Genomic DNA, 12500 nt, shown 5'->3' on the forward strand with positions numbered 1-12500 from the left:
CTATGTCCCAGGTAGGGGCCATGGGTTATGGCCTCACTTGTCCTGCCGGGTCTTCTCACGCACAGCATACTTCCAAAGGTCTCGGTCTCTGGTCATTTCCTCGGTGAGACCTAAAGAGCGAAGGTCGTTCTTCACCACCTCGTCCCAGGTTTTCCTGGGTCTACCTCTTCCACAGGTTCCCTCAACTGCCAGAGTGTGGCACTTTTTCGCACAACTATCTTCATCCATTCTTACTACGTGGGATTACTTTTGAAGAAACTCTCCACAATTGTTACATTTTCCTCGTGAAACCCAGGCATTTAAGAGGCTGAAGACAAGCGCTTTCCTCTTTGGCCCATCCCTCATCAAATTCTTCCAGTTTCACTTGAGGAGGAAAATGGAGAGGTGGAGTGCAAAGTGTTTTGTTGAAAGGTGGATGAGAATGGCAAAAATGGTGCAAGAGAATGGGTTTGCCTGTAAAATGGAGATGATAACTGAAAAATGTCATATGCCCCAGAAGCCACCTGTGGTTTTTGTGGTGGTGGGGGCTGGGTGGGTTCCATGAGCAGCCCTTCAACATCTCCCTATTCAGAATTTATACATTGTTAAGATATCTTTTTTGTGTTAGACACACACACACACACACACACACACACACACACACATTCATTGTTTTCTCCTGGGGCATCCACAATGCTTTCCTTGATGTAAACTCTTTCTTTGTGCTCAATAAAGAAAACTCTCCTCCTCCTCCTCCTGCCTGGCCAAATTGCTACGTTCTGAGTTCAAATTCTGCCGAGGTTCACTTTGTCTTTTATTTTTTCAGGATTGATAGAATAAGTACCAGTGGCATACTGGGGCCAGTGTAATTAGCTGACACCCCCCTCCTCAAAAATTTCAAGCCTATTACCATTAGTCGATGGGATTCTTCTTGTTGTTGCTGTTGTTATTAAGCTGGCAGAATGGTTAGCATGCCAGGCCAAGGGCTGAGCAGTATTTCTTGCAGCTTTTTGTCTTCTGAGTTCAAATTCCAGCAAGGTCAACTTTGCCTTTCCTCCTTTCGGGGGTTGATAAAACAAGTACCGGTTGAATACTGGGAGGGGGGGGGTCGATGCAGTCGACTTAGCTCCTCCCTTGAAATTACTGGCTTCCTTCCAAAATTTGAAACCCCTATTTTTGAAACACTGCTGCTATGATATCTATTTTCTCTTTTGCATCAATCATCCGAAATTTCTGCCATCCAATCTCTGATGCCTCACCACCACCACACCACCACCACCACCACCACCACCACCACCACCACCCAACAACACAACAACAACAACAACACAACAACAATGCCATTAACATCGTACAAGCTCGTGGGAGTCTACGATGTGGTTGTCAACTGTTCGGGCCTTGGAGCAAAGGACCTTGTACCTGATCCCTTGGTGTACCCTGTGAAGGGCCAGCTGATCCAAGTAAGTCTGCTCTCTCAGTTCTTCTTCTTGATGATTTTCTTTTTTATCTTCCATACATTTGCTCACACACACAAGACTGTAGATTGTGATTTGCGGAGGGAGATTTGACTGCCATTTCTACCAGGTCAAGCTACCATATAGAGGTCTCCCTTATTGGCTCATACATACATATATACATACATAAGAGAGTAGGGTGTAATTTGAGGGTGATTTGGCTGCTATTTCTACCAGATCTAGCTACCATATAGAGGTCTCTCTTATTGTCTCATACATACATATATACATAGATAAGAGAGTAGGGTGTAATTTGAGGGAGATTTGGCTGCTATTTCTACCAGGTCAAGCTACCATATAGAGGTCTCCCTTATTGGCTCATACATATATACATATATAAGAAAGTAGGGTGTAATTTGAGGGTGATTTGGCTGCTATTTCTGCCAGGTCTAGCTACCATATAGAGGTCTCCCTTATTGGCTCATACATATATATATATACATACATAAGAGAGTAGGGTGTGATTTGAGGGAGATTTGGCTGCTATTTCTACCAGTTCTAGCTACCATATAGAGGTCTCCCTTATTGGCTCACACATACATAAGAGAGTAGGGTGTGATTTGAGGGAGATTTGGCTGCTATTTCTGCCAGGTCTAGCTACCATGTAGAGGTCTTGCCTATTGGCTCATACAGATATACATAGATAAGAGAGTAGGGTGTGATTTGAGGGAGATTTGGCTGCTATTTCTACCAGTTCTAGCTACCATATAGAGGTCTCCCTTATTGGCTCACACATACATAAGAGAGTAGGGTGTGATTTGAGAGAGATTTGGCTGCTATTTCTGCCAGGTCTAGCTACCATGTAGAGGTCTCTCTTATTGGCTCATACATGTATACATAGATAAGAGAGTAGGGTGTGATTTGAGGGAGATTTGGTTGCTATTTCTACCAGGGCTAGCTACCATATAGAGGTCTCTCTTATTGGCTCATACATGTATACATAGATAAGAGAGTAGGGTGTGATTTGAGGGAGATTTGGCTGCTATTTCTGCCAGGTCTAGCTACCATGTAGAGGTCTCTCTTATTGGCTCATACATATATACATAGATAAGAGAGTAGGGTGTGATTTGAGGGAGATTTGGCTGCTATTTCTACCAGTTCTAGCTACCATATAGAGGTCTCTCTTATTGGCTCATACATGTATACATAGATAAGAGAGTAGGATGTGATTTGAGGGAGATTTGGCTGCTATTTCTACCAGGGCTAGCTACCATATAGAGGTCTCCCTTATTGGCTCATACATACATATATACCTACGTAAGAGAGTAGGGTGTGATTTGAGGGAGATTTGGCTGCTATTTCTACCAGGTCTAGCTACCATGTAGAGGTCTCCCTCTTTGGCTCATACATACATATATACATACATAAGAGAGTAGGGTGTGATTTGAGGGAGATTTGGCTGCTATTTCTACCAGGTCTAGCTACCATGTAGAGGTCTCGCCTATTGGCTCATGCAGATATACATACATAAGATAGTAGGGTGTGGTTTGAGGGAGATTTGGCTGCTATTTCTACCAGATCTAGCTACCATATAGAGGTCTCGCCTATTGGCTCATGCAGATATACATAGATAAGAGAGTAGGGTGTGATTTGAGGGAGATTTGGCTGCTATTTCTACCAGGTCTAGCTACCATCTAGAGGTCTCCCTTATTGGCTCATACATAAATACATAGATAAGAGAGAAGGGTGTGATTTGAGGGAGATTTGGCTGCTATTTCTAGCATACTGACCTAGAAGTCATCTTGTTGGTATTTGTCCTACTCTGTTGGCTGTTGTTATGCAATAGTCCCAGGAAGGGTTGAATAAAAACAGATGGAGGGATGAGGAGGTAGGGGGTGGGCTGGAGCTTGGGAAGGTAAACAAATGGTGGCGATGGTGGTGGTGGTGGTGGAGGTGGTGGTGATTATATAAGCAGTGTGTGTGTGTGTGTGTGTGTGTGAGGGGATGATGAGCAGTGATGACATAGTGGTATTTGATGTGGTGGTGTTGGTCGTGGTTGGGACGGTGGTGTTTAGCAGCTGTTGACCTTCTCTGATGACCTTTCACTGTTGTCTCTTAATTACAAAAACAACAAACAAACAGAAGGGAAAAACAACAAACAAAAGAGTAAAAAGAAAGAAAGAAAGAAAACTACAATTGATAACAAGGTTTGGGAATTGTGCCAGCTGTTGTTGTTGTTGTTGTTGCGGTGGTGGTGGGCAGGGTGTTTGCTCTAGAGTGCTTTTAGAGTGTGTTGTGTGTGTGTGTGTGTGTATATCTCTTTTCTTTTCTCTTTTACTTGTTTCAGTCATTATTAGACTGCGGCCATACTGCGGCACCGCCTTGAATTTCTACTCGAATGAATCGACCCCTGTACTTACATTTTTAAAGTCTGGTACTTTTCTATCATTCGCTTTTGCCGAACTGCCAAGTTACAGGGACGTAAACACACCAGCACCGTTTGTCAAGCAGAGTGGGGGCACATAGACACAAAGACACACACACAGGGACTTATATGTAAATATATATATATATACTCTTTACTCTTTTACTTGTTTCAGTCATTTGACTGCGGCCATGCTGGAGCACCGCCTTTAGTTGAGCAACTCGACCCTGGGACTTATTCTTTTGTAAGCCCAGTACTTATTCTATCGCTCTCTTTTGCCGAACCGCTAAGTGACGGGGACGTAAACACACCAGCATCGGTTGTCAAGCAATGCTAGGGGGACAAACACACTCACACAAACACACACACGCATATACATATACATATATACGACAGGCTTCTTTCAGTTTCCGTCTACCAATTCCACTCACAAGGCATTGGTCGGCCTGGGGCTATAGCAGAAGACACTTGCCCAAGATGCCACGCAGTGGGACTGAACCCGGAACCATGTGGTAGGTTGGCAAGCTACTTACCACACAGCCACTCCTGCGCCTATATATGTAAATGTTAATAATGGTATTTTTATATAATTTTAAAGCTTATGCCGATCACTGTGCAATGACTAAGGAAAGGGCATAGAAGCCCTCGACAGAAAAAAAGAAGGCTCTCCTATCCTTTTCTGCCCTTTCCTTAGTCATTGCTCAGTGATTGCCATAAACTTTAAAATTATATAAAAATACCATTATTATCATTTACAGGATTGTAAAATAGGGCACCATATAAAAAAAACATTTGCACTGAAAGTGTGTGTGTGGGTGTATATATATATATATATATATATGTATATATATGTATATACATATATATATATGTATATATATATATATATGTATATATATGTATATATATATATATTATATATATATATATATAATGTTAATAAAATAGAATATATGCATATATATAAACATATATGTACGTACCTACCTCTACATGTACATATACACGCATATATGTGTACAGGACACCAAAAAGACGTCGAACACATAGAGAGACGAAACACATAGACACAAACCAAGGAACAAGACAAGCAAAAAAAGGGGGAGATACAGGACAATAAGCACAACGAAAAATCCCCTTCTTCAGTCGCTAAGATTTCATCTACTAAACGTTTCGAAGGATAAAAGCGAGACGTATACTTCGAAGAAAAATTCCTTCCCGCGAAAAGCAAATCAATTAAAATTCTGAGATCTTTTCGCAGAGGGGTAAAAAAAGCAAGACGGTAACGACAGTACAAACATATAAACAGTAAAAAATATATATATAAACAGTGGAAAAATAAATATATAACAGTGAGAGACAGGACAAGGAGAACAAGATAAGAAGGGCTGTTAACGCCAGACGAAAAAAGTATTGCAAACGCTGGATTATCGTGGAAGACAGAGAGGGAAAATTTGTCGACCAGAAGCCTTACAAGGCGGGCGAGAAAGGACAGGAAGCAGTTACGACGGAAGTATCGTCGCAGATGGATGACGGATGTATATATATATATGTATATATATATATATATGTATATATATATATGTATATATATATGTATATGTATATATATATGTATATATATATATATATATATATGTGTGTGTGTGTGTGTGCATACATACATGCATACATACATACAACATATATACATACATACGTACACACACACACACACACACCACACACAAACTTACTTGTTAATACAAATTCGGTGTGTGTTGTGTTCCATTACCTGATAAATGAAAACAACGTGTTGTACTGAATGTAAAAAGCAAATATGAGCCAAACAGAAAGTCCATAATTCTTCATCCTCATCATCATCATCATTGTTCGACTGTAGTCGCGGTCCATCATAGCATTACGGAGGCTGGATGCCTGTATCCCTGGAGATTATATCAGAGTAGGAGAGTGTGCACCCTCTGGTATCGCAAGCAGATGGCTTCCAGAGGAGAAGAGTAGAAATGACTTTGTGTTCAGCTCTACAATAATGTCCATCAGTGATTCTTTTCAGTTTTGCACCTCTAAAGATAAGAACGAGGCCAATTGGTGACAGAGGGCAGAGGGTAAATTGGTACCACTTTATATTTTTAATTTTGTGCATGCGCATTGATTGTTTTTTATTTTCTTAACTACACAGTATGGTAGGGTCAGTTGGGTACTGTCTGAGAGAAAAACAGCACCATGACGCAATTCTTTCTGCCAGAAATTTGGAAATGACATGCTGTACTGCTTAGCATTCATGCTGGAAACTCCAATACGAACATTTCAGAGTGTTTGGGCATCAATCTGAGGACGTATACTGAGACTGATAAAAATCAAACATCCAGTCAACATCATGTAGTTTGGAGTGATCGCTGTTGATGGCAATGTTATGCTTCTATTCATCTTTCCACACAGCCTCGGACTCAACATGGAGGCTTACATCAAGTACCTGGAGGAGGTAGTTGTTGCATTGGGTCAAGAGGGTGGCTGCTGGAAGACCCTATGCCTGGCAACAGGACTCTGCACCATGCCACACAAGCAGGAGAATCCAGTCATGGCTGTCAGACAATTTCTGCATTCCCTAACTTAAACAAGGAGACCATTCAGAAGAGTTCTAGGAGATTCTGAAGTCATCTAGAGGCTGTTGTTGATGCCAATGACGATTTTATTGAATAAATTTGCTCTTTAGTATTTCAAGATATTTTTATGTAATTTTTGTAAATGCATCAGTTAAAATGAGATGTCAGTGTAATTTAGACTGCAGTTTATTCACCACACCTGTATATATATATATATATTATATATTAGGTTGTCCGGAAAGTGTGTGCTGATTTATAGTAGCTTACCTTTCGACTTATTTTAGAATATGGTTGAGTCCATAAAATAGGATTTCACTATGTAGTTGATAGCTTCCGTTACCTAGGTGATCAAGTCAGTAGAGTGGGAGGGTGCACTGAAAGTGTAGCTGCTAGAATAAGAATAGCCTGGGCAAAGTTCAGAGAGCTCTTACCTCTGCTGGTGACAAAAGGCCTCTCGCTCAGAGTAAAAGGTAGACCTTATGACGCATGTGTACGAACAGCCATGCTACATTGCAGTGAAACATGGGCTGTGACTGTTGAGGACATGCGTAAGCTTGCAAGGAATGAAGCCAGTATGATCCGATGGATGTGTAATGTCAGTGTTCATAATCAACTGAGTGTAAGTACCTTGAGAGAGAAGTTGGACCTAAGAAGCATCAGTTGTGGTGTGCAAGAGAGACAACTGCGCTGGTATGGTCATGTGACGAGAATGGATGAAGATAGTTGTGTGAGAAAGTGCCACACCCTAGAGGTTGAGGGAACCTGTGGAAGAGGTAGACCCAGGAAGACCTGGGATGATGTGGTGAAGCATGACCTTCGAACTTTAAGCCTCACCAAGGAAATGACTAGTGACCGAGACTTTTGGAAATATGCTGTACTTGAGAAGACCCGGCAAGCCAAATGAGACCATAACCTTGTGGCCTAAGCCAGGAGTGTAACCAGCCCACTTATGCATACCTTCTCTTCATTGGACACTGCTTGCGAAGACCTGTTGAGGCAAGTGAAATAGGAATTGAAATCAAATTTGATGACTGGCATCATCAAGCATGATCGTTGCCAGAGTGGCTAACTGGCGTTGGTGCCGGTGGCATGAAAAAGCACCATTCGAGCTTCATCGTTACTAGCGTCGCCATACTGGCACCTGTGCCAGTGTGCAAGAGATATGTAAAAAAAAGAACACGATTTTTCCATGACCATTGCCACTACCGCCTGACTGGCCCTCGTGCCGGTGACACATAAAAGCACCCACTACACTCCCAGAGTGGTTGGTGTTAGGAAGGGCATCCAGCTGCAGAAACTCTGCCAGATCAGATTGGAGCCTGGTTCAGCGATCTTGTTCGCTAGTCCTCAGTCAAATCGTCCAACCCATGCTAGTATGGAAAGCAGACGTTAAACGATGATGATGATGATATCCAAACTTTGTCCCGCCATAAATCCCCAATTTTATTTTGGCATTTGTGTGAGCAACTGCCTTTGAAGACACATATTGTCGTTCAATGCTCGAAATGCGGAGTAGATAGACAGCCAAGAACTGATGAAGAGTCATTCTTTACGTTACTTGTCCTGTTTTCCATTTGTTTCTCTTTTTGTTTGCATATTCAACTCATTTGTTTTTGTATCTCATGTTGTTTACTGTTTGTGGCATCCTGTACCCATATATGGATGTGTGCATATATATATGCATATATATATACTCTCCCTTTTACTCTTTTACTTGTTTCAGTCATTTGACTGCGGCCATGCTGGAGCACCACCTTTAATTGAGCAACTCGCCCCCCGGGACTTATTCTTTTTGTAAGCCCAGTACTTATTCTATCGGTCTCTTTTGCCGAGCCGCTAAGTAACGGGGACATAAACACACCAGTGTTCGAAGTAGATGGGCAGAAAAATAAGGTTTATTGTCAAAATCTATGTTTGTCAAGCAATGCTAGGGGGACAAACACACATACGCATATATATATATATACATATATACGACAGGCTTCTTTTCAGTTTCCGTCTACCAAATCCACTCACAAGGCTTTGGTTGGCCTGAGGCTATAGAAGAAGACACTTACCCAAGGTTCCATGCAGTGGGACTGAACCCGGAACCATGTGGTTGGTAAACAAGCTACTTACCACACAGCCACTCCTGTGCCTATATATATATATATATATATTATTTATATTATACACATATATATATATATATGTATATGTATATGTACATATATAAAAAATCCACACACACACACTTGTACACATATACATATATGTGTGTGCGTGCGTGCGTTAGGGGTGCCGAAAAGCCATATCACATTTCAGGTAACGGTTTTAAATCAGCATGAAACATGTAAATGTATTTTTAGTTGTTCAAAATATAATCACTGTCGTTCACAATAACATTTTCTCACCTCAAAACCAGTTTTCTTGGGCAAAAAGAAAAAGACAAAAAATTCAGATTGTTTAGCAGAAAAATCTAGAATGTCAGTTTGAGATTGTCCTTCTTTTTGAATGTTTTTCCACCATTAAAGGGTTTAAGTGATGTCAATCAGTGAAGATCTGATGGTGGTTTGGTCTGGCGAGTGAGGAGGGTCGGGGGTAGAGGTTCTCGGCCTCATTTCTGCATTGGTTTACTGCACTGGATGTGCCCTTGCACTACCATGTTGCAGGACGACTCTGTTTCTGTTGATAAGAATTGGGTGTATTTTGAGCAAAACGTGATTCACATGTTTAAATATGGGTGCAGGTGTGGCAGTGTGCTAAGAAGCTTGCTGCCCAACCACATGGTCCCAGGTTCAGTCCCACTGCACGGCATCTTGCAATATATAATATATATTTATATTATATTATAAAAATATATATATACTTTATTTAAAGCAGCAGAAAATTCAACAAAATCTGTTACTCTGAGTTTCTTGTTGCCGTTCATCAGACAGTTTTTGCTAGAATATATATATATATATATATATATATGAGAATTATCGTAAAAACAATATTTCAGTGTTCGAAGTAGATGGGCAGAAAAATAAGGTTTATTGTCAAAATCTATGTTTGTTAGCTAAACTGTTTTTAGACCATAAAACCCTGTACTTCGATGTTGAGCCCTTCTTATTCTACGTCATGACTGAAAATGATTCCAGTGGATGCCATATCGTTGGCTATTTTTCAAAGGAAAAAAATTCCTTTTTGAATTACAATGTATCTTGTATCCTCACACTTCCACAATTCATGCGTCAGGGCTATGGCAAAAAGCCGAATGGAACAGAAGATAGGATCACCTGAGCATCCCCTTTCTGACCTTGGGCTTATTAGCTACCGTAGCTACTGGAAAGAGGTCTTGTTAAACTATTTGCACCGATATAAAGCTAATGAAATAGGTATCAAAGACGTCAGCCAAGAGAGAGCCATCAATGCCAATGACATAGTCAGTACGTTGCAAGCACTTGGAATGTTGAAATATTGGAAAGGAAAACATTTAGTTCTGAAAAGACAGGATCTGATTGATGAATTCTTGGAAAAAAAATCCAAACGTCTCAAGTCGACAGCTCCTGCAAAACGTCCGCTTCAAGTTTGACACTTGCACCAACTGCAAGATTCGCATACCCTTGGTATAATTTCTGTTTAGCTGGAGGGAAGAATGGGTGGGTGGGTGGGTGGTGCTGGTGATTGGTGACATATCAGCCCTGGGGAAGAACATTCCAACTGTTACTCAGATTCTGACTTCATTTCTGTTTTTTGTCGTTTTAACACATCATACACCAGGGTCAAGCGTGTGTGTGTATAAACTTGTATATGTCTTTGTGTATGTGAGAGAAAGGATTATACATTGTGTGTATATGGATATATACATACATGCACACATATTTTCGTGTGTGTGTATGTATGTGTATATATATGTACGTGTGTGTATAAAGTGTAGGCATAGCAATCTCGTGGTTCCTGGTTCAATCTCACCACATGGCACCTTGGGCAAGTGTCTTCTATAACCTCGAGTACGATGCAGAAGCCTACTGTGCACATATATAATGTCTGTCTGTCTTTTGTGTGTTTGTATTTGCACCTGTCTGAAAACCGGTATTGTTTATGTCATCTCCCTTTGTGTCCTATGACTTAGCAGTTCGGCAAATAGATATTAACAAAATACCATAATAGTGCTGCAGTCAATACGCTTGACTAAAACACTTGAAGGCAGTACTCCAGCATGGCCACAGTCCAGTGATTGAAACCAGTAAAAGAATAAATACATAATGTGTGTGTGTGTGTGTGTGTAGATAAAAATATGTATGTATATCTATATGTATGTGTATATATATATGTATATATATATGCATGCATGTGTATATGTATATGCACATGTGGATAATATATATTTATATAAAATAGCAATTTAATATTCGCAAAAGATGTGTAAATATTCCTCTATATGTATAATACTTGCATTGGTGCTTATACATACACACACATATATATATGTATATATACACTTACACGTGTATATGTGTTTGTGTGCATATAGATATATACTATAGCATACACCCACATATATCTAATTGCTTTGATCTCATTGCACATATGTGCATGCGTGCATACACACACACCTGCGTGTGTGTGTGTGTGCATATATATATATGTGTATAATTAATAATAATAATAATAATAATAATTGTGTACAGTGCTCAGGTGCACTACAACTCATCTAAAGTGTATATATAATCAGGTGTAGTTTCGGCGGATTTCGGAAAGCATGAGGGCCTTAAAGGATGCAGTGTCATGGCAGTCAACAACTGACGCAGGCAGTTTATTCCATGCTTCAGCAACTCTGAGCGTGAAAAATGTTTCCGAAAGTCATGGGAGCTGTATGTTTTCTGACTTTGTAGGCATGTCCACGTGTGTTAGACACATGGAGATCAAAAAGGTGTTCAGTGTTGTTTTGGTGAGGTGGTTGATAACTTTGTGGGTGTTTACCAAGTCCGTCGCCAGACGCCGGAGCTTCAGTGAATCCATGCCCAGGGAAACAAGGTGCTCAGAATATGGTAGGTGTCTGATGGAGGGTATGCGTTTGGTTGCACATCTCTGGACAGATTCCAGGAGGTCAATGTTCTGAGCAAGATAGGGATTCCAAACTGATGATGTGAATTCCAAGTGCGGTCGTACCATAGCTGTATACAGTTTTAAATAGATGGCTGGAGAGCGGCTAACAAAAGTCTGCTGAGTGATGCCAAGACACCCTCGGCCTTCTGACAATTTTAGAGATATGCTTTGTCAACGCAAATCACTGCTGACAGTGATGCCTAGGTCACGCTCGCAAGAGGATTTCTTGATATCAGTGTTGTGGAGGGAGTATGTGGACGCATACAAAATGCATGGTGGTACACTTGTCCACAGCCAGTTTCAGTTGCCAGTCTGTGATCCATTGCTGCATTGTGTCTAGGTCTGATTGCAGGAAAGAGTTGTAGACATCAGGATCAGTCCTCTTGATTTCAAGGTACAGCTTGATGTCGTCTGCATATTTCAATACTGTGGCATTTTTTAAATTGACATCTATGTCCATAATGTATGCCACAAACAGGAGGGGACCAAGGACAGATCCCTGTGGTACACCCGATGACATCTCATATGGTGTAGAGTGCTGTCCTAGAACTGTGACTACCTCCTTTCGGCTGAGGATGAAGGATTTCAACCAGTTAAAAAGGTCATCCCCCACACCCATTGCAGAGAGTTTCACCATAAGCCTTTTGTGTGGCACAGAGTTGAAAGCCTTAGCAAAGTCAAGGTAGACAACATCCACCCATGAGCCACTGTCAGTGATCTGAGTAATGTCCTCAAGGAACTCGACAAGCTGGTCACTGCAGCTGGAGTTAGGGACAAATCCATATTGTGAGGGTCGGATGAGACTGTGAGAGCTCCAGAAGTTCCAGAGTGTTTCTCTGACACACAATTCCATCATGTATGTATATACAGACACACTCATAATGTGTATGGTTTTAGCCAGTTAGTTGATGGTGTGTGTATATATATCTATCTATATATGTATGTGCACATATATATAATGGATAT

General features: G+C 40.9%; 1 protein-coding gene and 1 long non-coding RNA gene across 2 annotated transcripts in view; both read left to right on the forward strand.

Moving 5' to 3' along the window:
• Positions 1-12500, forward strand: part of LOC115226122 (D-aspartate oxidase) — a 73090-nt gene that overhangs the window by 42400 nt on the left and 18190 nt on the right. The window contains exon 7 of the mRNA XM_036514873.1: positions 1338-1439. Coding sequence (XP_036370766.1) covers positions 1338-1439 — 102 coding nt within the window. The remainder of the gene's footprint in view (positions 1-1337; positions 1440-12500) is intronic.
• The window catches only part of LOC118768418, a 1572-nt gene continuing 88 nt past the window's right edge, over positions 11017-12500 (forward strand). The window contains exons 1-2 of the long non-coding RNA XR_005004232.1: positions 11017-11073; positions 12405-12500. The exon at positions 12405-12500 is cut by the window's right edge and continues 88 nt beyond it. This is a non-coding gene — a long non-coding RNA (uncharacterized LOC118768418). The remainder of the gene's footprint in view (positions 11074-12404) is intronic.

This window comes from Octopus sinensis, linkage group LG29 (genome assembly GCF_006345805.1).
Source record: "Octopus sinensis linkage group LG29, ASM634580v1, whole genome shotgun sequence".
NCBI classification, from domain to species: Eukaryota; Metazoa; Mollusca; class Cephalopoda; order Octopoda; family Octopodidae; genus Octopus; species Octopus sinensis.